The 27770-nt window shown below is 39.3% G+C and overlaps 2 protein-coding genes across 2 annotated transcripts in view; both read right to left on the bottom strand.

Annotated features, from left to right (window-relative positions):
* Nucleotides 1-27770, bottom strand: part of LOC140500218 (uncharacterized) — a 90848-nt gene that overhangs the window by 10059 nt on the left and 53019 nt on the right. The gene's annotated exons all lie outside the window — the stretch shown is intronic.
* Nucleotides 4703-25897, bottom strand: LOC140500219 (myelin-oligodendrocyte glycoprotein-like). The gene is made up of 4 exons (XM_072602552.1): nt 25626-25897; nt 7138-7303; nt 6672-6764; nt 4703-6290 (listed from the first exon to the last, which is right to left on the bottom strand). Exons 2-4 carry the CDS (start codon nt 7265-7267, stop codon nt 5839-5841), a joined length of 675 nt encoding a protein of 224 aa, XP_072458653.1. The 5' UTR covers nt 7268-7303; nt 25626-25897; the 3' UTR covers nt 4703-5838.

The following is a 27770-nucleotide window of genomic DNA, read 5'->3' as shown; positions in this document are numbered from 1 at the left end:
ATGTCATCATACTGATGTCATGGTCCTCTCCAAGAATGAAGGACAAACATAACAACATAAGATGTTTCCAAAAAATAAATAAGAAATAAGTCAGGGAACTGAATAGAATTTTAGATAAGCTAGGTATCATAGATATCTGGAGAGAACTGATAGAAAATAGAAAGGTATACACCTTTTCTTCCAGTGGTTCATGGAACCCCTTTTGAAAGATTGACCACATTTTAGAATATAAAAATTTTATAGTTAAAACCAAAAAAGCAGAAATAAGATTAAACAACCTAATTTTAAAGAATGGGTTAAAGAACAAAGCATAGAAAAAATCAGTAATTGTATAAAGAGATTACAATAATGAGACATCCTATCAAAACCCATGGGATACAAGAAAAGCACTTATCAAAGGAAACTTTATATCTATAAATGCCTACATCAATAAAATAGAAAAAGAGCAGAACAATAAATTGGTTGTGCAATTTAAAAATTAGAAAAAGAGGAAACTAAAAATTCCTAATTAAACACTAAATTGGAAATCCTAAAAATTAAAGGTAAGATGAATAAAACTGAGTGGAAAAACCATTGAATTAATAAATAAAACCAGCAGTTGGCTTTATGAAAAATAAGAATACAATAGATTAACCTTCTATTAATTTGGTGAAAAAAAGAGAGAAGAAAACCAAATTACTAGAGTTAAAATTGAATGGGATGAAATTATCATTAACAGAGATGAAATTATGGCAATTATAAGGATTTATTTTTGCCAATTATATGTCAATTAATTTAACAATTTTAGTGAAATGGAAGACTATTTACCAAAAAGTTTCCTAGGTTAACAGAAATAGAATATCATGAAAGAACTATTTTAGGAAGAGAAATTGAAGAGGTCATAAATGAGCTTACAAAGAAAACAATATCAAGACCAAATCATTTAAAGATTGATGTGTTCCAATACATAATAAGCTATTGATAGAACAGGCAATGAAGAGAACCTATCACACTCCCTTTATGAAACCAATATGAAACTGATACCTGAACCAGGAAGAGTGAAAACAGAGAAAGAAAATTATAGACTGATTTCATTAATGAACATGGATGCAAAAATCCTAAATAAAATGCTAGGTAAAAGACTGCAAGAATACATTACAAAGATTATACATTTTGATCAAGTGAGATTTACACCAGGAATGCAGGGATGGCTTAACATAAGGAAAATTATTAACATTATTGATTGTATCAATAATAATTTTTAGATCATATGATTATATCAATAGCTGTGGAAAAACTTTTGATAACGTATAAAGCTCATTTCACTTTTAAAAATACTTGAAAGTATGGATTTTTTCTTAAAATGATAAAAAGCATTTGTCTAAAACCATCAGCAAGCATTATTTGTAATGGGAATATGGTAGAAGCATTCTCAGTAAGATCAGATATGCAATCAGGGTGTCCATTCTCACCAGAATAATTTAACACTGTATTGGAAATCCAAGCAATAGCAAAAAAGAAGAAAAAGAAACTGAAGGAATCAGAAAAAGGAATGAGATAGTAAAATTATATATTTTTGCAGATGATATGATGTTATATTTGGACAATCCCAGAGACTCAACTGAAAATTTAGTTCAGACAAGGAATAATTTTACAAAAGTCTCAGAAGTGGCCCATTACTCTTGCTTTCTCTCTCTCTTCCTCTTTCTCTAGTTCTCTCCTTCCCTCCCTCCCTCTACATATTTAATCAATTGCCAAACATTTTAAAATATACTTCCAAACATCTCTTACATTATCTGCTTCTCTGTTCATATGGCCACCCCTTAATACAGGCCTTTGTCAGCTTCCTCCTCATTCTGCCCCTTACCCTTTCCTTCCTTCACTGTTGGGATGAGAACAGTCTCCATACTACCCTTATCTCAGTCTAAATCTATACTTCCTTCAAAGTCTATCTCAGGGGCCACCTCCTTCTTAAAGTATTTCTTGACACCTCAGCACAACCAGGTAAAAGAGATTTCTCTCATCTCAGATTTCTCACAATATATTGCCTGGTTCTCCCTTTGTTCTTATCTCACATTTGTATCCATGACTTACTACCACTTTGATTGTAGCTCCATGAAGGCAAATACAGAGTCTTAAGTTTCTTACTTCTTTCTTCAGTCCAGACCATAAAGCAAAGTACCCAGCAATATGCTAAAAATGCTCATGGATTTAAAGTTTTTTTTTTTCCAGTTACTTTAAGAAGTCAAAGATGATCATTATTCAGATTCTTACTTGTTCAGTCTTGCCCAGGGCAGGGTTTGGGACTGATGGAGTGGGAGGAAATAGTTACTTTTCAATATAGCCTAGAACAGGGCAACTAGGTGGTGCAGTGTATAAGCTGAGCCTAAAATCAGGAAGAGCTGAGTTCAAATATGGCCTTAGACACTCACTAGCTGTCTGACCCTGGGCAAGTCACTTAACCCTGTTTGCCTCAGGTTCCTCATTTGGATAATGACTTAGAGAAGGAAATGGCAAATCACTCCAGGATTTTCATCAAGAATACTCCAAATGAGGCCATAAAGGGTTAGACACGACCATCATGACTGAATAACAATATAGGCCTGGTACATGATTTGCACATGGTAAATTATTCACTGACATGTGATGAATGAAAGGTGAAAGAAAGCCATGAATTGGGAATACAGAGTAGGAGAAGGTGTAGGAAGGAAATTCATAGGATTATGTGACTATAAGAGTAGTGGGCAGAAGCAGGGTTCTAAGGGTGAGCATTTGGGAATGAGTGACCTTGAAGGGCATAGAATGGGGGATAAAGTGTACCCCCGAGCAAATGACCAAGAAAAAGGCAAAATTCATGTTTCTAAGATCCAGGGTTGCAAAGATTTGTCTCCCTCCCAGACCAACCATGCCTGATTAACCAGACAGGAAGCCCATTCCCCACTTTCCTCTGATAATTACCTCGAAAATCTAGAAAAAAAATTAAACCAGCTAAAAATATCAGGAACCAACTGACACCAAAGAGTATAAATAATCCTGGTAGCATAGTCGTGGAGTCAGGTTCATCAACTAAAACACAATTGCACATAAGTATCAGAACCAGGACTCCAATGAGAATTCTTACAGCATTGTTTTTCCCCAACTCCAACTCCCATGCTCCCACTGAACAGAGAACAATGTCATAGATGTGGTCAAATTCTCAGCCCTTCCAGTCATGACTACTCATTGCCCAGTCTTTCACCCTACAGCAGACCATCTCTCCCTTCTCCCAATAGCATTATCATACCCATATTCCCTTTCTGCATCCCCAGATCAGGTCACATCATTTGGAGTTAGCCCCATTTATGAGATACAACATTAGTCTGCTTTGATGAGGATATCATGGAGTACAAGTGGGATAGTGAATCAATATTTTATACTTTTTGGCTACATTTATACTGAGAGGATCTCAGAGATATGAAGGAACTCAGAGGACAAATTGTTCAGCACACACTTAAAACAGAATCTACTCGAAGACCCTCCCTACAAGTGTTCATTCAACCTTTGCTTAAAGACTCTCAGGAAGGGATATCTCACTTCCTCCCACAGGGTCACTTTCACTTTGGTAATAGGAAGTTATTTTGCACATCAAGCCTAAATGTGTCTTTTTGCAACTGTTGTTCCAGAAAAAAGATTTGCTGTGGACCTCTAGGTGGATTTGGGGCGGTTTTTCCCTAAGGCTATCTTGAAACCGAGAAAAATGGAATGTGCTATTGCTTCTGTCTCTGCAGAGAGCTTTCTTTTCTTCTTTAGCTGAAAGAGTCTTGGAAATGACTACAATCTTGTGAACTTCAAAAGACACTATCTGGGTGACTGGGGGCCAGAGTCCTTATAAAGATTTTCTTGTAGTCATACAGTAAAAAGTAAAGTTCCAAAGAGCCAAAATGACTCAGGTCAGTTGTAAGGTAAATGCAGCCTCATCCATCTCTAGTCTATGTCATATTTGGAAGTCGATTCTGTGGGAATAATGCTATGTAGAAACTCTTTTAAGTTTAATTCTACTTCTCCCAGAGACTGAGGTGGGACAGGGAAGATTATATCACAGATGTTGAGAAGAAATATTTGTAATTACATTCTTGCAACATTTTAGGAAATATCTCTTTCTATAAAGCTAATTGATGTTAATTGCATAAATGGAACTGGGACACTAATCACTAGCAATTAACAGTGCTGACAGCATAAGGTATGAGGATGCAAGCTGAAAACATTAGAAAAAGATACCTTCACTGTTCCTCAATGGTACTCTAAAGTCCTGAAAAGACAGGAAAGTAGCCTCACTCTAGAAGATGAAGGTGAGGATTGCTACATACAAAACAATCATACTTATCATGTGTCATAGATTTAGCTATCAAGTCCAACCTTCTAATTTTACAGAAGAAGGAACTCAGGAACAGAGCAGCAAAATCACTTGTTAAGTAATATATAGTCAGTAAGTGCTTGAGATAGGACTTGAAGTCACTTTTTTCTAATTCTGGATACAGTTCCCTAGCCACTATACTCTGAATGTTGTTCCTTTATTAAAAATGTACAAGCAAGGGACCTTAGAGCCCAACTACTCCAACTCCCTCATTTTACAAAAGAGGCCTACAAGATGTGAACGAAGTAGTCTAAGATCACTCACATAGTAAACAGGAAAGCCAGGACTTGAATCCAAGTCCTTTGACAACAAATAAAGTATCATGTTGCCTCCTAAAACTAAAGACATCCTAATCTGATTAGGATTTAAGTCAAGGGTGACTCACTCATAACACAAAATGGTATATCAAAATAGACTTGATTTTCTTCATTGTGCTCCCACTCTCTGCCCCAATCCACCTTATCTTAGGGAAGTATCATGCACCAGGGTTCTGGGACCAGAATTTATAGACTGTCAATATTTCTCAAGCCCCCAAATATTCCTAGGCCATATTAGTTTAAGAAGTACTATTCTTCATCATTCCCCATATCGACTCATCTGACAGTTTCATTCCAGTCACTCGATATGTGCTGAATGGATATGACCTTGAGAAGTAGAAGCCTAGGGAGAAGAACTGGTACAGAATATAGTATGGATGACAGAGAGAAAATAAAAGCACAAAAATATTGTTCCTCCTTCTACAACCCACTTTTGCAGTTCCTTCCTTTTTTAGCTTTCTTTTTTTTTCCTCCCACTTTCCTTCTCTTTCTTCTTCTCAACAAACTTTATGAAAGATACTGTTTGGAATTTCTTAGCAATGTCTATCATGCTCCTTCTGTCCAGTACCCCAAGGTTGTTGAGTCTGAAGTCCTTGAAATGGAAAGAATATGGAGACTCCCAGAGAAAGGGAATCCAAAGGAAGATGACCAGGATGATGAACAGCTTTGAGATTATCCCATGAAACAAAACTGCTACAGTTTAGAATTCTCACTCTTCCAGTTTTTTGATTGTCATAGCTTGGAAAAGAGAAGACTTAGCCAGGCCACGATAATTCCTTGCAGGTTTGAAGAACTAGGTTTTGGAAAATGAATTACACATGTGCTGCTTGTCCTTCTAAAGCACAATGGGTGAAAGCTGCAGAGAGGATGATTTAAGTTTGATGTCAGGAAAACTTCATAATGATGCAATTTATCCAGAAGTGGAAAGGGCTGCTTCCCACAGGGAAGAAACATGACTTCTCATTAGAAGTCTTTAAATAAAGGCTGAAAGCTCTCTTAAGTTCAACATTCATTAATTATCTTTCATATACAAGGTACCAGGTAAGGGGAGAAAAATACAGGTCAAACGAAAACAGGAACTCACTGGTCATGTAGAGAGACATTCCTTGTTCAGAGAAGTATTACAGTAGATGGCCTAGGATTTCCCTTTCAACTAGGACATTTTGTGATTGCAGGAATCAAAGAGCTAGGAAGGAAGTAACCCCCACTCCAAATCAAATATACACACAAACATGTTAGTCCAGGCTCCAGCTCTTCACCTAAGACCTTCAGCTCCATATCAACTTGCTCTTGATGAAAACCATCTGCAATGAGACACATGTACTTTCCTGCATCCAAGAGTCTCACATCCAGTATCTTCAGGGTGATATTCCCACTTGTGATAGCATCTCTCACCAGTTCTGTTCTCCCTCGGTAATCAGAGGCCTGGTCTTCAAACTGATCTTCTCCATCTCTATAGAGATGTACCACTTTAGTGGATTGCAACCAGACCATTTCCATGTGCTGAGCACTCAGAGGTGGGGACAAATAACATGATAACTTTGCCTCTCCCCCAAGTGAGGCCTCGATAGATCCTGCAGGTCCAATCACTGAGAACTTCCCTGTTCAATCACACAGAAAAAGCTGATAAGATGTCAAACAGGACAACAGTAGAGGGTAGATAGGGTCAGATTTCAGTACGTAAAAGGGACAAAAGAAAGGAAACTTGAAATAGGATGGGGAGGGAGGAAGTATGGTGGGAGATTTCAGAGAGAGATAAATAAAGAGGGAAGGGATAGATTATAAGAATAATGAAAAAACCCTAGCAGAGAGAGTATAGAAAAATTTAAAAATTCCAGGAAAGGACTAGGAGAATATCAGGGGTATGACTTCAGAGAACTCAGAGAGTAGGGTAAGACAAAATCTCTATAGGTTCAACAGTCAGCTTTCAAGGCTCCTGTTCCAGGCCAGAAGAAACTAAATAAACAGAAGCAAACACTTACCTAAAGCCATTTGGGGCATCATGAGGAGGAAGAAAAAGGCAATGAAAGAATTAGAGAGACAGGCTCCAAAAGGACTGAGAATTTCCATCATACCTGGGAAAGGACATAAGGAGGAGGAAGAGGGATTAGTGATTGTGCTAGAGAAACAAGCATCAGAGAACAAATGATTTTAATGGGGAAGTGGGGCAATATCTGCAACAAGTACACAAGGACTCAGTGATTTCTGTGACACAGAACTATGACTCGCTATATATAGAGGAGGGACACAAGAGGGCAATGACTGTGATAAGAGTGTGGATGTTGAATATTATAAGGACACTGGGCACCAGAAGTTATGACAAGGACATGAAGGAGTTTTAGTATAACAAAGATAGCATACCATGATTGTGGCAAAGGGAATGGTGGTAGTATCTATGAAAGAGATGGAAATGATCATATGAGTGGAGAGGTGGTGATGATCACTCACCTTGAAATGATACCAGATCTCCTTTATTGAGGGAGGAGCCTAAGGATCCCTTATGGATGCCCTTCCACGCAAACTTGTATTCATTTCTTCTGCCCCATGCACAATGAGGCCCATTTTTGCCAAGGGTCATTTTAAGTACGTAGAAACCCAAGATTAGTTGAGGTATCTAGGAAAGAAAAAAAGTCAAGAAGGGAATTGTTCAGTCTGAAGCTCTTCCTATTAACCAGGTATGGGGTGAGGCTCCTGTGTTCCAGATCCCCATTAAAAAGGAAGGTAGGATGCTCTGGTGCTAGTTTTCCCTCCTGACCCACACAGGGACCAAGGAGCAAACTGACGTTGGGAATAAAGGAAAAAAATCTCCTCGTGAACTCACCCAAAACTCAGGTCATATACTTACTCATCCTAGAGCTGGCCCCTAGATATATTCTCTGCTCCTGGGATTCTAACAGCATCCTCCACTCTTTTCTATGTATTTGGGGAAAAGTGATACATGATTGGTTGAGAGATCTATGAGCCTTGTGATCTTATCTATATATACAGTTACTTGATTTCTAATTGGGGGAAAAATAAGAAATAAAAAAAGGAAAAGGAGAGCAAAGGTGAAGAAAAAAAGGAAGGCACAGATCTAAATAGAGACTGAAAGACCACTGAAGACACAAATACAGGTGGAAGGGAGCAGCATGTTACATAATACCCAATACTTATACCCCTAAGAAACTGGAAAGAGTGGAAATGTTGAGTGAAATTGTCCTCTCTGGGTTAAACTTTAGAATTTATCTTGCTTCTGGGTTTCAGAACTCCAAGATACTGTGTATTTTGCATGCTCTGTAACTGCCTAAATTATGGTTCTTTGTGTCTGTACTTTGCTCAGAAATTTAGCTGATCTGTAATGAGTTAAGTTTTCAAGTCCAGTTCACTTTCTAATCGTTGTTTTATTCCTTCTTCAAGGAACTCTGGGGCATAGGGGAACAGAAATAAGATGGTGGATTAAAAGCAGAGACTTGCTTGAGCTCTCCCCAAAACCCTCCAAATACCAGTAAAAATGACTCTAAACAAGTTCTAGAGCAGCAGAACCCACAAAATGACAAACTGAAATAAATTTCAAGCCCAAGTCAACCAGAAGATCAGAAGGAATGGTCTGTGGCACAAGGTTGGGAGAGGAGCACAGTCCAGTGTGGGCTATACTAGCACAGAACAGGCCCTAGTAAACCTGGAGCAGACTTCAAGAGACTGAATCACTGGAAGCTGTGGTGGTTTCCAGACTTCTCAACTCATAAGTGCCAACTTAGAAGGTCAGTAAGGAAGGTGTTGGACCTGGGTAAGAAAGGAGGGCAGTCTGGCCACAGCCACAGGGTAGCAGCAGTGGCAGTTTCTGGGGCTCTCAGCAAACAGAAAGAGGAGGGATTGAATGGTTGATGTGAGGGGAGCTGTAGGCATCTCGTTGCTGGCACTGAGGCAGGATTCTCTTCCTTTGCCCATGCTTGGATATGGATTGCAATGCTGTGTGGTGATCCTGGGACAAGAAGGAGTGCTGACATAGCAGAGCTTGTGGCAGCAATGGAGAGGAATTCATCCTCACAGTTTCAAGGCAGAAAAGAGTGCTTATGGTCACTCAAAGACCAGAGTACAGGCCAGGAGGGGAGTGAAAACCTCTCCTCTGATGATACAACCTTGGAAGAATAGATAAATATACAGGTCCCTAGAAATATCTCTGAAAAGAGCTGCACAAAATTTCTGAAGCTTGGGAATGTACACCTTCCACAAATGGAAGCATAAGCCTACCTTAACAAAAAATTGAGTAGTCAAGTAATTGGTTGGGAAAAGGGATAGACTATAGAAATGGGAAAGAAGTCAGACTAGAGAATTTTACCTTGTGACAGAGAAGATTAAAACATACAACCAAAAGAAGATAACAATGTCAAAGCTCCTAGATCCAAAGGCTCCAAGAAAAATATGAAATGGTCTCAGGCTGTGGAAGAGTTCAAAAAGGATTTTGAAAATCAAGCAAGAGAAGTATGGGGAAAATTGGGAAAATAAATGAGAGCAATGCAAGGAAATCATGAAAAATGAGTCAACAACTTGCTAAAGGAGACCCCAAAAATTGCTGAAGCAAATAACTCTTTTAAAAAGAGACTAACCTAAATGTCAAAAGAGGTGCAAAAGGCAATGAGGATACAAAAATGCCTTAGAAAGCAGAACTGGCCAAATAGAAAAGGAGGTTCAAAAGCTCACTGAAGGAAATAATTCCTTGAAACTTGGAATGGAACAAATGGAAGCTAATGACTTAATAAGAAATCAAGAAAATATGAAATAAAACCAAAAGAATGAAAAAAATAGAAGACAATGTGAAATATCTCATTGGAAAAACAACTCATTTGAAAATAGATCCAGGAGTGATAATTTAAAAATTATTTGTCTATCTAAAAACTATGCTCAAAAAAAGAGCCTAGACATCATCTTCCAAGAAATTATCAAGGAAAACTGCCCTGATATTCTAGAAGCAGAGGGTAAAACAGAAAGAATTCACCAATCACCTCCTGAAAGAAATCCCAAAAGGAAAACTCTTAGGAATAGCCACATTCCAGAATTCTCAGGTCAAGGACAAAATATTACAAGCAGCCAGAAATAGACAATTCAAGTATTGTGAAAATACAATCGGGATAACATAGGATTTAGCAGCTTCCACACTAAGGGATGGGAGGGATTTGAATATGGTATTTTAGGGGTCAAAGGAGATAGGATTAAAACTAAGAATCACCTACCCAGCAAAACTGAGTATAATACTTCAGGGGAAAAATGGAATTTCAATGAAATAGAGGACTTTCAAGCATTCTTGTTGAAAAGACCAAAGCTGACTAGAAAATTTGACTTTCCAGTACAGGAATCAAGAGAAACATGAAAAGGTAAACAGGAAAGAGAAGCCATAAAGGACTCATTAAAGATGAACTGTTTACATTCCTACATAGAAAGATGATGTTTGTAACTCATGAGCCTATTCTCAGTATTAGGGTATTTAGAAGCAATATATATGTACACGTATATAAATATACATATACACACATGAATATGTGTGTATGCATATGTATATGTATACATGTGTATATGTATGTGCATATTATATATGTGTATGTATAGTTGTGTGTACATATATACATACATACACATACACAATATTTTGCTATAATTTATTTTATTTATTTATTAATTATTTAATTTATTTTGCAATAAATATCCACATGGAATTCTGCCACAATAAAAGTATATTGTGAGTCCTGCCAAGTAAGAGCAAATTGGTCCCATTGTTTAGAATCTATTGGAATAGTAAAAAAAAAAAAAAAGAATTGACTAAATCAATAATTGTGTACCAAGTTCCCTCATATTTCTGGATCCTTTTGATTAAGGTTAAAGTATCTGGAACAGCAGCATACCAGGGAGGAGTCACCTTACTCAGCTGTCTATAATCCACTGTCATCCTCCATGTCCCATCTGACTTTTTATACTGGCCAGACAGGATTATTCCATTGAGGGCTTGTAGGGATTAACACTTCTCCCTCAACATATTCCTTTATAGTATTGGTAATTTCATCTTGCCCACCTGGCACATGATAATACTTTAAAGTAATTACTTCAGAAGGTTCAGGTAAAGTGGTTGGGTCCATTTTTCCTGCTAAAACTGTGTTAATTTCTATCTTCCTTACTACAAATTGGTATCTCCCCTCAGGTAAATATAGAGTCACACTTCTCAATATATATATTGTAATGATGTATTCAGGAATGGGTACAATTACCATGGCATATGCTTTCTTGGGAAATTGTCCAATTTTCATTGTCAGTTTGACTTGTCTGGCTGATATTTCAATCCTTCACAGTCCTGTGATGAAAAGTTCCATGTTTTGAACTTAGGCCTCTGCTCCGGGGTCTATTAACGCCCAAGTTACAGTATTTGATCCATTTTTCCAATATAAGGTCAAATTGATATGGGGTCTGTAATCCTGTCTGTGTATTTCTTTTTTTTTTTTAATTTTTTAAGTTTTTAATGTTTAACAACCACTGCCATACAATTGAGATTTTATCCCCCCCCACCTACCTCCCACTACCCCCTCCCTCCCCACAACTGCATACAATTCTGTATAGATTCTACATATACTTTCCTATTGAGTATATTTTCACTATAGTCATGCTATGTAGTCAGACTAGAATAAATGAAAGAAATCATATAACAAATGAAAACATGATACACAAACACATACACATACACAAACATGATCTTCTACATTTTGTGAATGACTTCCATATTTCTTTCTCTGAGTGTGGAAGGCATTTTGCTTTGAGAGCCACCATTGGGATTTTTTTTTTTTTTATAAGAAGTTCTTGCGTTATTACAAAATTCCAAGTCTACCAGAAAAAACTCTCACACTCTGTGGTCGTTGCTGTGCACAAAGTTCTCCTGGTTCTGCTCCTTTCACTCAGCATCAGGTCATATAAGTCCTTCCAGGCCTCTCTGAAGTCTTCTTGTTCATCATTACATTCATATACCATAATTTATTCAGCCATTCCCCAATTGATGGACATCCCCTTGACTTTCAGTTTTTGGCAACTACATAGAGTGCTGCTATAAATATTTTTGTACATGTGGGACCCTTTCCCATTTTTATGATCTCTTGGGGATATAGTCTTAGTAGCGATATTGCTGGGTCAAAGGGTATGCACATTTTTGTAGCCCTTTGGGCATAGTTCCAAATTGCTCTCCAGAATGGTTGGATGCACTCGCAGCTCCACCAACAATGAATTAGTGTTGCAACTCTCCCACATCCTCTCCAGCATTTATCATTTTCTTGTTCTGTCATGTTTGCCAATCTTATAGGTGTGGTGTGGTACCTCAGAGTTGTTTTGATTTGCATCTCTCTAATCAATAGTGATTTAGAGCATTTTTTCATATGATTATAGATAGCTTTAATTTCTTCCTCTGAAAATTGCCTGTTCATATCCTTTGACCATTTATCAATTGGGGAATGACTTGTATGATTATACATTTGAGTCAGTTCTCTATATATTCTAGAAATGAGGCCTTTATCCCCGAGCTTAGCTGTAAAAATTCTTTCCCAATTTCCTACATCCCTCCGGATTTTGGTTGCATTGGGTTTGGTTGTGCAAAAATTTCTCAGTTTAATGTAATCAAAGTTATCCATTTTGCATTTCATAATGCTTTCTATCTCTCCTTTAGTAAAGAATTCTTCCCTTCTCCATAGATCTGATAAATACACTATTCCTTGCTTCTCCAGTTTATTCATGGTATCAATCTTTATACCTAAATCATGTACCCATTTGGACTTTATTCTTGTGTACGGTGTCAGGTATGGGTCTATGCCTAATTTCCGCCACACTGTTATCCAGTTTTCCCAGCAATTTTTGTCAAACAATGAGTTCTTATCCCAGAAGCTGGGGTCCTTGGGTTTATCAAACAGAAGGTTGCTATATTCCTTGCCTACTGCATCTTGAGTGCCAAGTCTATTCCACTTGTCTACCTCTCCGTTTCTTAGCCAATACAAATGGTTTTGATAATTGCTGCTTTATAGTACAGTTTGAGGTCTGGTAGCGCTAGGCCACCTTCCCAAGCATTTCTTTTCATTAGTCCCTTTGATATTCTGGACCTTTTGTTTTTCCAAATGAATTTTGATATTATTTTATCCAGCTCTAGAAAGTAATTGTCTGATAGTTTAATTGGTATGGCACTAAATAAGTATATTAATTTAGGTAGAATTGTCATTTTTATTATATTAGCACAGCCTACCCATGAGCAACTAATGTTTTTCCACTTACTTAAATCTGATTTTATTTGTGCAAAAAGTGTCTTGTAATTGTGTTCATATAATCCCTGGGTTTGTTTTGGCAGGTAGACTCCTAAGTATTTTATACTGTCTACCCTAGCTTTAAATGGGATTTCTCTTTCTATCTCTTGCTGTTGGACTTTGTTGCTAATATATAGGAACGCAGAAGATTTGGGTGGGTTTATTTTGTAACCTGCAACTTTGCCAAAGTTGTTTATTAATTCAAGTAATTTTTTACTTGAATCTCTGGGATTCTCTAGGTAAATCATCATATCATCTGCAAAGAGTGATAACTTAGTTTCTTCTTTGGCTATTCTTATTCCTTCAATATCTTTATCTTGTCTAATTGCTACAGCTAACATTTCTAGTACCATATTGAATAATAGTGGTGATAATGGACAACCTTGTTTCACCCCTGATCTTATTGGGAATGCATCTAGCTTATCCCCATTGCATTTAATGCTTGCTGAAGGTTTTAGATAGATACTGCTTATTATTTTATGGAAAGTTCCCTTTATTCCTACATTCTCCAGTGTTTTTAGTAGGAATGGGTGTTGTATTTTGTCAAAAGCTTTTTCTGCATCTATTGAGATAATCATGTGGTTTTTGTTAGCTTTGTTGTTGATGTGATCGATAATGCTAATAGTTTTCCTAATACTGAACCAGCCCTGTAGTCCTGGTATGAATCCTACCTGATCATAATGTATTAATCTCATGATAAGATACTTTATTCATTTTGCTAAAATCTTATTTAGAATTTTTGCATCTATATTCATTAGGGAAATTGGTCTATAATTTTCTTTCTCTGTTTTGTCTCTTCCTGCTTTAGGTATCAAAACCATGTTTGTATCAGAGAAAGAATTTGGGAGGACTCCTTCTTCCCCAATTTTCAAAAATAGTTTATGTAGTATTGGAATTAACTGTTCTTTAAATGTTTGATAGAATTCACTTGTGAATCCATCTGGCCCTGGAGATATTTTCCTAGGGAGTTCATTGATGGCTTGTTCAGTTTCTTTTTCTGAGATGGGGTTGTTTAAGTATTCAACTTCCTCTTCTGTTAATCTGGGCAATTTGTATTTTTTAAAATATTCATCCATCTCGTTTAGATTATCGAATTTGTGGGCATAAAGTTGGGCAAAGTAGTTTCTAATTATTGTTTTAATTTCCTCCTCATTGGAGGTGAGTTCACCCCTTTCATTTTTAATATTAGTAATTTGATTTTCTTCTTTCTTTGTTTAAATCAGATTGACCAAAGGTTTATCAATTTTATTAGTTTTTTCATAAAACCAACTATTGGTTTTATTTATTAATTCAATAGTTTTCTTAATTTCAATTTTATTAATCTCTCCTTTGGTTTTCAGTATTTCTAATTTGGTATTTACTTGGGGATTTTCAATTTGTTCTTTTTCTAGCTTTTTCAACTGCAAGCCTAAGTCATTGATCTCCTCTTTCTCTATTTTATTTATGTAAGCATTCAAAGATATAAAACTTCCCCTAATAACTGCTTTTGCAGTATCCCATAAGTTTTGGTATGTTGTCTCACTATTGTCATTCTCTTGAATGAAATTGTTGATTGTTTCTATGATTTCTTCTTTAACCCAACCCTTCTTTAGAATTAGATTGTTTAGTTTCCAATTGATTTTTGGTTTCTCTTTCCATGGCCTTTTATTACATTAATTTTTAATGCATTATCATCTGAAAAGGATGCATTGATTATCTCTACCTTTCTGCACTGGATTGTGAGATTTTTATGTCCTAGAACATGGTCAATTTTTGTAAATGTTCCATGTACCACTGAGAAAAAGGTATATTCCTTTCTATTCCCATTTAATTTTCTCCAAAGATCTATCATATCTACCTTATCCAGAGTTTTATTTACCTTCTTAACCTCTTTCTTGTTTATTTTGAGGTTGGATTTATCGAGTTCAGAGAGGAGGAGGTTGAGGTCCCCCACTAGTATAGTTTTGCTATCAATTTCTTCCTTCAACTCCCCCAGCCTCTCCTCTAAGAATCTGGATGCTATACCACTTGGAGCATACATGTTTAGTAATGATATTGCTTCATTGTCTATGGTGCCTTTTAGCAGGATATAGTTTCCATCCTTATCCCTTTTGATTAGATCTATTTCTGCTTTTGCTTTGTCTGAGATTAGGATTGCTACTCCTGCCTTTCTTACATGAGCTGAAGCACAATATATTCTGCTCCATCCTTTGACCTTTATCCTATGTGTATCCCCCCATTTCAAATGTGTTTCTTGTAAGCAGCATATTGTTGGATTATGGCTTTTAATCCATTCTGCTATCCGTCTCCGTTTTATGGGAGAGTTCATTCCATTCACATTCACAGTTATGATTACAATCTGTGTATTTCCCTCCAACCTCTTTCCCACCATTTGTGCTTTTAGCTCTCCTGTCTCCCTTCCCCTCCTCAATAGTATTTACTTTTCTCCCCCTCCTCCTGCAGCCTTCCCCTCCTTCTTTTAGCTCCCCTCCCTTTTACTCCCCTTTACTCTTATTGCTTCTTTCCTCCCTTTTAGCCACCCTCCCCTTTCTTCCCCCTTCCCCTCCTACTACCTATAGAGCTAGTTAGGATTATCTACTTAAGATTATTGTTCCCTCCTTTGAACAAATCAGATGAGAGTACCTCTCAAACAATGCTCATCTCCCTCCCCTCCTTCCCTCTACTATAGTTTTGTACTTTTTCCTGTGATATAATTTGCCATTTTCTGCTTCCCCCTTTTCACACATCCTATTACAATCCCTTCTCATACTTAAATCATATTTTTGACATGACATCATTTACTTTATGCCCGTTCCCTCTACATATATCCCTTTTATCATAATAGCTGCACAGTTCTCAAGATTACCAGGTTTTATCTTCCGTTATAGGGAGGTAAACAGTTTGCCGCAATTGAGTAGCAAGTTTTTGTTTTTGTTTTTTCCCCTCTGTTTACCTTTTTATGATTCTCTGGAGACCTGCATTTGAAGATCAAATTGTCTATTGAGTTCTGGTGTTTTGGTCAGGAAGCTCTGGAAACCCCTTATTTCATTGAATGACTTTCTCCTTGCCTGAAATGTTATGCTGAACTTTGCTGGGTAGTTGATCCTTGGTTGAAGTCCCAACTGCTTTGCCTTACGGAATATTGGGTTCCAACTCTTTCGATCTTTTAATGTAGAAGCTGCAAGGTCCTGTGTGATCCTGACTGTGTGTCCTTGATATTTGAATTGTTTCTTTCTGGCTGCTTGTAGTATTTTCTCCTTCACTTGATAGCTCTGGAATTTGGCAACGATATTTCTTGGGGTTTTGAGTTTGGGATCCCTTTCGGGAGGGGAACGGTGGATTCTTTCGATGACTATTTTGCCCTTTGAGTCTAGTACTTCTGGGCAGTTTTCCTTGATGATTTCCTGGAAGATATTGTCCAGACTCTTTTCTTCATCATGGGTTTCTGGCAGGCCAATAATTCTTAAATTTTCTCTCCTGGATCTATTTTCCAGGTCAGTTGTTTTTCCAATTAAATATTTTACATTTTCTTCTATCTTTTCATTCTTTAGATTTTGTTTGACTGATTCTTGTTGCCTCATTGAGTCATTAGTTTCTACTTGCCCAATTCTAATCTTCATCGTATTGTTTTCTTCAGTTAGCTTTTCCATCTCCTTTTCCATCTGACCAATTTTTCCCTTTAAGGAGCTATTTTCTCCATTTAATTTTTGTACTTCTTTTTCCATTCGACCAATTTTCCCAGTTAGGTTTTGTGTTTCCTTTTCCATCTGATCAATTTTCCCAATTAGGTTTTGGGTTTCCTTTTCCGTTTGATTAACTCTTCCTTTTAGGGAATTATTCTCTCCAGTTAATTTTTGAACTTCCTTTTCCATTTGTTCAATTTTCCTTTTCAGAGTGATGTTCTCATCCGTGAATTCTTTTTTTATAATTTTAAGATCATTGGCCAGTTTTTCTTTTATATCCCTCTTCAGATGTTCCAGGTAATCTAGTTGTGCTTGCAAGAAATTCATAGTCCCATCTGAGGTTTCAGATGGAAGTACAGTCTCAGCTCTAACTTCTTTGGCATTTGTGTTTTGGTCCTTATCCCCATAGAAAGATTCTATGGTTTTTTCACTTTTCGTCTGCTTTTTCTGATTCATGATGTTGACTGAGTGTTGTAGCTTTTGGTTTTTTCAGTCAGAAGGTACAGATCTTTAAGTTGAGCTGATGTGTCTAGGCTAAAAGCAGGCTTTTGTTTTTTGTTTCCCCGATCAACCCTGGGGTTAGCTTGTTAGGTGTGTGGGAGGGGTGGTCTGGTCTCAGGAGATCTCCTCAGCTGACTTGAGGCAGAGGCAAGGTCAGGGGATGGTGATCCTAGCTTCCCTATTGTCTTCCCTTTTCCCCTGGAGGGCTGGGGCACGCCTAGAAGCTAATGGGTGTTCCCGCCCCTCCTGGGTCTCGTCTTCCGGCGCTGAGGCTTGCCTGGGTCTCAGTGCGAATTTTCTCTGCCCTGGGTCATCTGTCCTTCCAGATCGCCTCCGCCACAATAGGAAGAATCCCCCTTTGCTATTTTTCTAGCCTCTGGTGTTATGAGACTATTTGCCCCCTTCTGCTGTTCCCGCTGATCCAGGATTTATATGGGGAAGAATTTTATGGTTCTTTCACGGTCATCAGGGGGAGGAGAGAGCATTTACTGATCACTCTGCCATCCTAGCTCCCGGAAGTTCCAATAGGTGACTTACCGAAGTTTAGTCTTCAGGTTGAAGGTTTCAAGGGCTGCTGCGCTGATATCTGGCACTCAGTGGCTATCACTGGCTGGGTTTGGCTTGTCTCCTGCTCCGCTGGTTTCGCCCACCACTCTCGGGTTTCTCAGGTCCCTTCCGCCCTGCTGCACTGACCATGCTGCGCTGTGTGCTGGGGGCTTACCCCCGTGGAACAGATCCTTCCCGTGGACCTTCCAGTCCAACCTGGGCTCCGAATCTGTTAACGTCTGTCACCCACTGGATTCTACACCTCCAAAGTCTGGTCAGATTCTCCTTTCAGAGATATCCAGAGGAGTTTGTCCAGGAGCTTAGGTGAGTCGTTGCTTTCACTCCGCCATTTTGGCTCCGCCCCCCTCAATCTGTGTATTTCTTTAAGCAAGCTGGGTCTTGGCCAATTTCTTATTCTCCCTCAAGGTGTGACAAACTTGGATACAAGGGTTCAGGAGGATCTCTAGGGGCAGTTTTTACTTCTCTACTCTGTGTAGTATCAAGCCCCTTTTCTTGGTACATTATTTATAGTTCATTAGTTGGAATACCATCTATGCTTCCAAAACCTACCCCAACTCTCAATAGATCAGTAAGCAAAAATTTTCTTGTCAATCTATTCTGACTTTGAATCTGCTGGCTATTTACTCTTCTCTCTTGAGGAAATTCATCTTTTCCCCATTTCCTTAATAATAGCATCAGAACTAGAGACTTGCAAGCAGGAGGAGCTGTCTTCACGATTATATTCCTGTGGGAAACTTCAAAGGGGGCATCACAGTATAAATCTGTTTTTCTGATCATTATGGCAGTCTTTGTTACCTCCTCCTTTAACTTTCTCATACATTCCCTAAGTGAATACCAGGGTCTATCGCCACTAGACCACATAGAGTCAGTAGGATACTGCTTACTGTATCCTTCTGAGGCCAAAGCTAACAGATTAGTCATACTGTTACCTCCTTGCATACTACAATTCTTAAAAGCTTGAGGTACAAAAAGATTCTGACAAATACCTATTAATTTCAAGCAATCCATGCAATCTATAGATACTCTTCCAGCCCTTTCATCACCAGTTCTCACCATCCAAGACACTAGAGATTCTTCCATGCTTTGGATGAACCTACTCAAAATATCTGTGACCTTTTGCTGACTAAAATCCTCAATTATCTCCCTAAACACTGTGTTCCTGCCTTTGTTCTCTTATTATCACCTTAATATGGGGCATGCATCTGCCTGACAAGTCTCCCCCTATAACATTGTTTCATTTTTCATCTCTGATTTTGTTACATTTTCCTCCCACACACTCTCCTGGCAGTCATTGCCATGGTAACTAGACTGGGTCTGAACGCACACTTCTTTTGCCACCCTTCTGCTTCTTTTTTGAGTTAAATGAACAGCCTTTTCTTCTACCTGAGATCCCCCAGATTGTTCTTCTAAATGAGAGCCCAAATGCTGAGAATTCCCATGCAAACTAGTTAACTTTTTTCATCTGATTTTTTTCCTTCAGCAGTTTGTTTCGTCTTTCACTCATAAGATGGCAATCTGTTAATAAAATTCAGCCTCTCCTACAAACCCCTGCCAGTTCTTTCCCTGGTCTTATTGGTATTCCTTGCAAACTCCTTTCCAAATCTCTAGGTTCTCCTTCCTGTAACTTTGGTTTCCAGTTTTCATAGGTTCCAGTGCTTTTAGCCCATTCCCTTGCTAGGGAGAAATAAAGCAAATCCTCCTATCTTGGAATATCTCTTTCTTCCTCTAAAGTCTTTCTGCCTACAAACAGAGATTTTGTACCCTGCTATTCTGTTTGTGATGCCAAATGTGTCTCCAAGGCAATATTCACAACATGGAGGGCCACTATGAGTATGCCAACACAGTTCCGAATCACAAAGTATAACAGACTCTCCATATACAATGTAGAAGAAAAAACATTTATTCAGACACCAGAAATCCCCAAACTAGAAAGCCATATCTGCATCACAGTAACCAAGAAATCAATACACATTATCACTTCAGGGGACAAAGTCATTCCCAAGCCTCTCCCCCATCCTGAGGCTTTCTCACAAACAAACCATAATTCACAAGTCTAGCTGTGACTGCTAGCCTCTCCTCCCCCCACCCTCAACTGCTCTCACTCACTTCCTCTAAGTTCTGTTCCATCCTTCCAATTCCACCTGTTCAGCAGACTCCTCCCACCACATGTGACTTAGTCTTCCATGTAGTTTAAACAGGTCACATGGGCCTATTAATGAATGGGAAATATCTTCCCATTTAAATTATCATTACCATAACACACACACTCAACTGGGTATGGAATGCATAACTTACCTTGCAGAAAGGAAGGGGGGAAGAGGATAGGAAGGGGAAGATAATAGAAGGGACAGCAGATTAGGGGGAGGGGTAGTCAGAAGCAAACACTCTTGTGAGGGGGCAGTTCAAGGGAGAGAATGGAAGAAATGGGGGCAGGATAGGATAGAGGGAAATGTAGTTAGTCTTTCACAACATGACTGTTATGAAAGGGTTTTGCAGGGTTGCACATGTATGACCTATATTGAATTGCTTGCTTTCTAAATGAGGCTAAGAAGGGAGGGTGGAAGGGAGAGAATGTAAAACTCAAAGCTTTAAAAATGAATATTAAAAATTTCTTTTGCATCCAACTGGGAAATAAGATATACAGACAACGGGGTATAGAAATCTATCTTCCCCTACAGGAAAATAGAGGGAAGGGGGATGGCAGGAGAAGGGGTGATAGAAGGCAGATCAGATTGGGGAAAGGGGTAGATGGGGTATACACTGTCCTGGGGTGGGGGTGAGGAGAGAGGGGAGAAAATTTGGAATTTAAAATCTTGTGGGGCAGAGCCAAGATGGTGGGGTAGAAAGACACACATTCCAGGCTCTCCCCACACAGCCCATAAAATACCTACAGAGGGACTCTCAACAAATTCTGGAGGAGTAGAAGTGGAGAACAACAGAGTGGAGGAGATTTCCAGGCCAGGGTGACCTGAAAGGCCCACAGGAAATGTTTTTTGCACCCAACCTGAAGGTGAGCCCAGCCCAGCCTTGGCCGTGGGATGCGGCATGGCTCTGAGAGGAGGACACCTCAGGGGGTGGAATTTCTAGTCCCAGCAGCAGTGGGTTCGCAGGTCCCTCAACTCACAGGCACCAAAGGTCAGTGACAGGGTTTTTTCAGCTGGCCAGGAAAGGAGAAGGACCTTCCCATAGCTCTGGCTTCAGGCAGCAGCCCACAGAGGCCACATCAGGCAGGAGGCAGCAGTTCTACCAGAGTAGCCCGTGCAGCCACTGGCATCTATTGTTGTCCCCTAGGGACACTGAGGAGCTGAATATTACCTCGGTCCTGTGTAGACACCCTGAGGGAGCTGGTATTTGTCTCTCACTGAATGGTGGCCCTGCTCCCAAAGCTTATCTGAAAATCAGATCCCAGGGCTGACTTGGTGGAACTGGAGGCCAGGTGGCTGTGGAGAGGAAACTCTGCTAAGATTTTGGCCACAAATATCCCTCTCTGCTCCCAGACCAGTGTACACGCTTTATTGTGCCACCTAGGAGAAACTGAGATCTTACAAATCCCCAGAGTATACCCTACTTTTGACAAAGGACTCAAAAGTTCAAGTAATTGATTGGGAAAATGCCGTGAAAAGGGAAAAAAAATAAGACTATAGAAGGTTACTTTCTTGGTGAATAGATATCTTCTCCCATCCTTTTGGATGAGGAAGAATAATGCTTAGCATCAGGAAAAGACATAAAAGTCAAGGCTTCTGTATCCCAAACATCCAAAATAAATATTCAATGGGCTCAGGCCATGGATGAGCTCCAAAAGAATTTTGAAAATCAAGTAAGAAAGGTGGAGGAAAAACTGGGAAAAGAAATGAGAGAGACACAAGAAAAGCATGAAAAGCAGGTCAACACCTTGCTAAAGGAGACCCAAAAAAATGCTGAACAAAATAATGTCTTTAAAAATAGGCTAATTCATTTGGCAAAAGAGGTCCAAAAAGCCAATGAGGAGAAGAATGCTTCAAAAGGCAGAATTAGACAAATGGAAAAGGACATTCAAAAGCTCACTGAAGAAAACAGTTCTTTAAAAATTAGAATGGAACAAATGGAGGCTAATAACTTTACGAGAAACTAAGAAATCAGAAAATAAAACTCTTTTTCTCTCCCCTTCCTCATTTTCCCTCCACATTTTCTTCTTTCCTCTGCTCCTTTTCCTGGACAGTACTTGATTGATTTTCTTCTCTGTATTTGTTCAATAACCAAGATTAATTAGCAATGCAATGGTTAAGCACATTTATAACAACTGCCAACTTGAGACAAAGTAAACAGATCTAACGCAATGACTAGCTTGGTTCTATTGGATAAGAGTGTAGGGTCTGGAGACCTGAACCAATCCCCATCCTTAACCTGCCACAGCAAGTTGCCCTGAGCTCTTTGCTCTGGGGTTCCCTAATTTCTCAATAAGGGAAATAAGTAAAGAATTGGGAACTAAACAGGGAGTGACAAGGACGTACTGATCTAATGGTAGAGTTGTGTCTGTGACATAAATGCAGAAGATGTTCTGTTTTCTCATTATGTGGCCAAAGTGTTTAAGCTACAGCTTCAGTATTTGATTTTCCAGTAAATAGTGAAAGGTAATTTCTTTAAGTATTGATTGATTTGGTTTCCTTGCTTTCCAAGGGACTCTCAAAAGTGTTCTCCAGAGGTAGAGCCAAGATGGTCCAGTAAAGGCAGGGACTCGCCCGAGCTCCCCCTCAAAACCACCCAAATATCTTTTCAAAAATGACTCTTAAAAAAAGTCTTCTCCAGCAATACAATTCCAAAGCATCAGTTCTGTGGTGCTCAGTTTTTTTATATTCCAATTCTCACAGCCATTTATCACTATTAAGAAACACCATAGCTTTGGACTTTTGCCAGGAAGGTAGCATCTCTGTTTTTTAGCATACTGTCCAGATTTTCCATAGTTTTCCTTCCAAGGAGCAAGCATCTTTTAATTTTATGGCTTTGGTCATTGATCTTTGACTTCAAGAAGAAAATATCTGACACTGCTTCCATTCCTTCTCCCTCCATTTGCCAGGAAGTGATGGAGCTCTTTGCCATGATCTTAGTTGTTTTGTTCAGTTAAGCTTCAAGCTGATTTTTGCACTCTCCTCTTTCACCCTCACCAGGAGGTTTCTTAATTCTTCTCTACTTTCTGTCATCAGAGAGGTATCATATGCATATCTGAGATTGTTGATATTTTTCCCAGCAACCTTTTTCCTTTTGATCCATTCAATCTGGCATTTCACATGCTATACTCTGTATATAAATTAAATAAAAAAGGTGGTAATATACAACTTTGTTGTATTCCTTGTCCAATCTTAAACCAAATGGTTGTTACATGTTCAGTTTTAACTGTTGCTTCTTGACCAGCATACAGGTTCTTCAGGAGACAAGTAAGATGATCTCTTATGTCCCATCACTGAGGACTTGGAGAATTTTGTTATGATAGACACAATCAAAGGCTGTAATATAGTCAATGAGGCAGAAGTGGATATTTTTTTCTAGATCTCCTTTGCTTTCTCCATAAATCAGTGAATGTTGAGTTCCTTCAGTTTCTTCTTCCTCTGCCTCTCTGAAAACTAGCTTGCCCTTTTGGTAATTCTCAGTTCACACATTGCTAAAGCTCAGTTTGCAGAATATTAAGCATACTTTGCTTGCATATGAAAAATGTACAGCTTTTCAGACTTTTGAGCACTGTTTTGTACTACCCTTCATTATGAATGGTATCTGTCTTTTTCAAATCTCATGCCCATGTTCAGTTTACCAAATGTGCTGTCATCCTGAGTGCTGCCATATTGAGCATTTTAACAGCTTAATCTTTTTAGGATTTTAAATAGCTCAGCTGGAATTCCATCACCTCCATTAGCCTAATTCTTAACAGTGCTTCCTGAGGCCCACTCGACTTCTTCTCTAAGAGGTCTGGATCAATGACCACATCATCATGATGATCAGCCATGTTAAGACCTTGCTTGTACAGTTCTTCTGTATATTCTTGCCACTTCTTTTTAATCTTTTCTGCTTCTGTTAAGTCCCTACTATTTTTTTTCTTTTGTCATGCCCATTTTTGCATGAAACAGTTGCTCAACAGCTCTAGTTTTCTTGTTGATTTCTCTTTCCCTTCTGTTGTTTCCTGCTACTTCTTAGCATTGTTCATTTAAGAAAACCTCCTTATCTCTCCTTGCTATTCTCTAGGATTCTGCATTCGACTAGATACATCTTTCCCTTTCTCCTTTCCCTATTGCTTTCCTTCTTTCCCCAGTTATTTGCAAACCCTCATCAGGTGGCCATGCTGTTTTCTTGCTCTCCATTTCTTTGTTTTTTTAAAATTATTTTGTTGTTGTTGCCTCCTATAGAGTATTGTGAACTCAGTCCACAGTTCTTCAGGCACTTTAACAGATCCCTGAAAATTTAATTCCTGAAATCTACCTAGCAATTTCACTTCATATTTAGAATACACCTGTTACTCTACAGTGTGATGGTTTTCCTTACTTTCTTAAATTTAAATTAGATTTTTACAATAAGAACCTTATGAACTGAGCCACAATCAATTTCTGGTTTGGTCTTACCTGACTATATAGAGCTTTTCCATCTTTGGCTGCAAAGCATATAATTAACCTGATTTGGATAATGACTACCTGGTGTCTATGTGTAAAGCTGCTTTTTGGATTGTTGAAAAAAGAGTGTTTGCTATGAACAGCAAGTTGTCTTGACAGAACTCTGTTAGTTTCTGTGCCACCTCTGTGAGAATGCCCTCTATCCACTCTGTCAATACACTTTGTGTGTCCCTAGGTATTTGCATGCTGTCCCCCCACTAGAAAGTGAGTTCCTTGAGGAAGAGATTGTTTTTGCCTTTTTGTATATCTCTGGTACTTACTGACTGACTAATGATGCATATATCTGACCATATCATCATATTCACCATATGACCATATCCTGTTCAAAAACTTTTCATGCCATCTACTGTCTAAAACATAAAGCTCATTTCCTGGCATTTAGGTTCCTCCACAGTCTAGTAGCACCCTCCCACTCAAGTCTTATTTCACATTTACACACTTATGCAGCCAACTGTGCTATTAGCTATTCCCCAGTCTTCCTACCATCTCTCACTTCTGTGCATTTGTCCTGGCAATCTCCCCTGAGGGTCCTAAGGACCCAGATTTATTTACTTGTTTGTTGGTTGGTTTTTGGTTTGATTTATTCATTTATTTTCTTTGCTATTTAAAAGGGCCATCCTCTGACTACTTCTTAAAGAGGTCTATTCATGGAATGGGCATTACCTCACTTTGAGTGAGTATCTGAAAAGGCCTTTGCCTAAAAGGCCAAGGTCTCCCACTGCATCCTGGGGTCTCCAGTCATCCTGATAAATATCTGGTCACTGAATCCAGATGGCCCAGGAGGAGAAAGTGAGACTGGTGACCTTGCACAGCCCTCACTCACTCAAAACAAAGTCAAGTGCAAGTTATGTCATCATTTCTTTGATGTCATGGTCTTCTTGGAAATGGACAGACAAACATACAACCCCTAGACCCTGAATGTTCTTTCTTCATCTGCTGTGAAGCATATGCTTCTCTTTCAACAAGAACTATTTCAGTAGCTGTTGCAGAGGTGAGGTTGACCCATGGAACTCCGGGAGAACAAGTCATATAAGCTGGGGAGTGGCAGGCTGCTACACATGCCTAAGGGAAATAAAGAGGGAGGAGGCAGGGGAGAACTGACCATTATGCCCTCCGTGAGGAGGCACGTACCCAAGTGACTTCTCAGAAGCTGAACACATTTCTTTGAGTTCTGGCGAGGCAGTGTCAGGAGGCTGGGGGAGAGGGGTGGATAAAGCAGTAAGAGCTCTAACATGCTGGAGTAAGGAAGTGGGTGGGGAAAAGAATTTAGCACTTACCCCGGGGTTATTTCGGGAGGCCTGTCTCTGGGCCTCTGAAGGGTTTGAGTCCACGGAAGGGATGGACGGGTAGAGGCTTCATCCTCCCAAACACTGACGGGGGATCGTGTCCAGGCCCGGGGGCTCCTGTTTGGGGATCGCTCAGTAGGAGGAAGGGGCTCTGTTACCGGCGCAGGCTCAAAGGCAGCTTAGCTGCAGGGATTCAAAAACCGAAAATGTTAGTGAGGACTTGGGACAAAGGGTATTAAAAAACTCGCTAAGAACTCAGAGAAGGTCCCTGGCCCCGCCCCTCTCCTTAACCACGTCCACTCTCCTCTCCTTCAATGAAGTCTCCGCCCCTCCACCAGGTGTTCTCCAGCCCCCGCCTCCTTCTCACTACTTGCCTCTACTAACCTTTTCCTTAGCCTCGCCCATTCCAGTCCCTTGGGTCCTCTAGACACAGAACTTAGCTCCGACCCCTTCTAGAGTGGATGCCCTGTGCATCCTCCCTCACAAGGCGGGCGCGGCTGTAGGTAGGGGCGACAGCCACAGGACCAGAGACAGCGACACCTCCGCAGGCTATGAACGCCACCGAATTGGGGGGACTCCAGGGCTAGAGGCTGAGGGCGCGAGTCTGATCTGGTTTCCTTTGTGGCGACAGCTCATGGCCATTCAAAAGGAAGCCTAGAGAGTGGCCCAGCCACAGCTGAGCCTCCGTCGCCAGCCTGCCCAGACCGGCCAAGAAAGGGACTCTCCTTTTCCTCTGACCTTACTTAGTTTCGCATCAGCCCCTCCTCTCCACTTCCTCCTGCCTTCTTCATCCTCTTCACTCCCCTATCCATTCATCCTCCCCTTCTTCCTGTCCTCTCTATCCTTCTATCTCTGACCCTGAAAATTTTTTTTTTTAAATTAAGTGAATATTTCAGAATTACCCCCCAAAAAAGTGGCCCCAAAGAAGAGAGGTGAGAAGGCACATGCTTCCATTTCTTTGTAGAGGAGGGAGGTCCACAATCATGGAACAGTGTATATATTTTCAAACTGTTTTTGATAAATTGATCACTTTTGATATTTTTTCATCTTCCTACATTTTTCTTTAAAGATGTTTTTTGTTACATGATATGACACTCAGTGAGAGGGAAGGAAACTGAGAGGAATTAAGATGTTATTAAAAAAAACAAAAGATATGATTAGAAGTTATTTTTAAAAAGTTTTAAGTTATCAGAAATTTCCCTTTCCTTCTCATATCCTTCTCTCCTAAAAAAGGCATGAACTTTGCTAACAACTCTTCTTAGAGTTCCAAATCTTTATGGTGGGCAGAGGAAGTTTTGCTATTGATTTGGAACACTTGAACAGAAAGTATATTAACACTTATTTCAACAGTAATTTTCTATGTAATTCTTCCTAAATAATATTATTGAGTGGCAAAGCTTATTGAAAATGTACTAGCATTCTCAGACCAGACACATCCAAAGTAAAAACAACAAGTGAGGGGAGTTTGAAAGGGTACCCTTCTTTTCTTGTCCTTTTGTTACACCAGATGATATATGTAACTCCTATCACAAATCTCATTGGTATGAGACTTTCTCCTCATCGATGGAGATGAATACCCAGCTCTATGTGGGTGGCAGGGTAGAGCTGGAGAAAGTAGGAGAGATCCAGTCTTCTTCAAGACATCAAACTTTAGTTTCTTCAATTGATTCTGACTTTGGAAAAGGCCACCCCACTTCAGGTTGCTGAATGTAAAGACGATGGCAATACATAAGTGGAGCTGGCATTCTGCATCATATCTCCATCTCCACCTTGTTACACTAGAGACTTTGGAAAGTTTCCCCTCAAGTAAGATCCAAGATTCTCTCTTGATTGAGCTGTTAACCTGCCTCCCAAGGACAATTTCCTTAACTATAAAAATGTACACACCCTTCAACTAAACAATACCATTACTAGTTGTGTACCCCAAAGAGATTAAAGAAAAATGAAAAGGGCCTACATGTGCATATTTATGGCAGATTTTTCTGTAGTAGCAAAGAATTGGGCATTGAAAAGATAACTATCAGTTGGGGAATGGCTGAACAAGCTGTAGTGTATGACTGTGAAGGGATACTATTCTGCTATAAGAAATGATGAATGTGCTGGTTTGAGAAAAACCTGGGAAGACTCACAAATTCA

Source organism: Notamacropus eugenii, chromosome 4 (genome assembly GCF_028372415.1).
Source record: "Notamacropus eugenii isolate mMacEug1 chromosome 4, mMacEug1.pri_v2, whole genome shotgun sequence".
In the NCBI taxonomy this organism is placed as follows: Eukaryota; Metazoa; Chordata; class Mammalia; order Diprotodontia; family Macropodidae; genus Notamacropus; species Notamacropus eugenii.
Note: the sequence above shows the minus strand (reverse complement) of the source record. Positions and strands in the feature narration are given on the sequence as shown.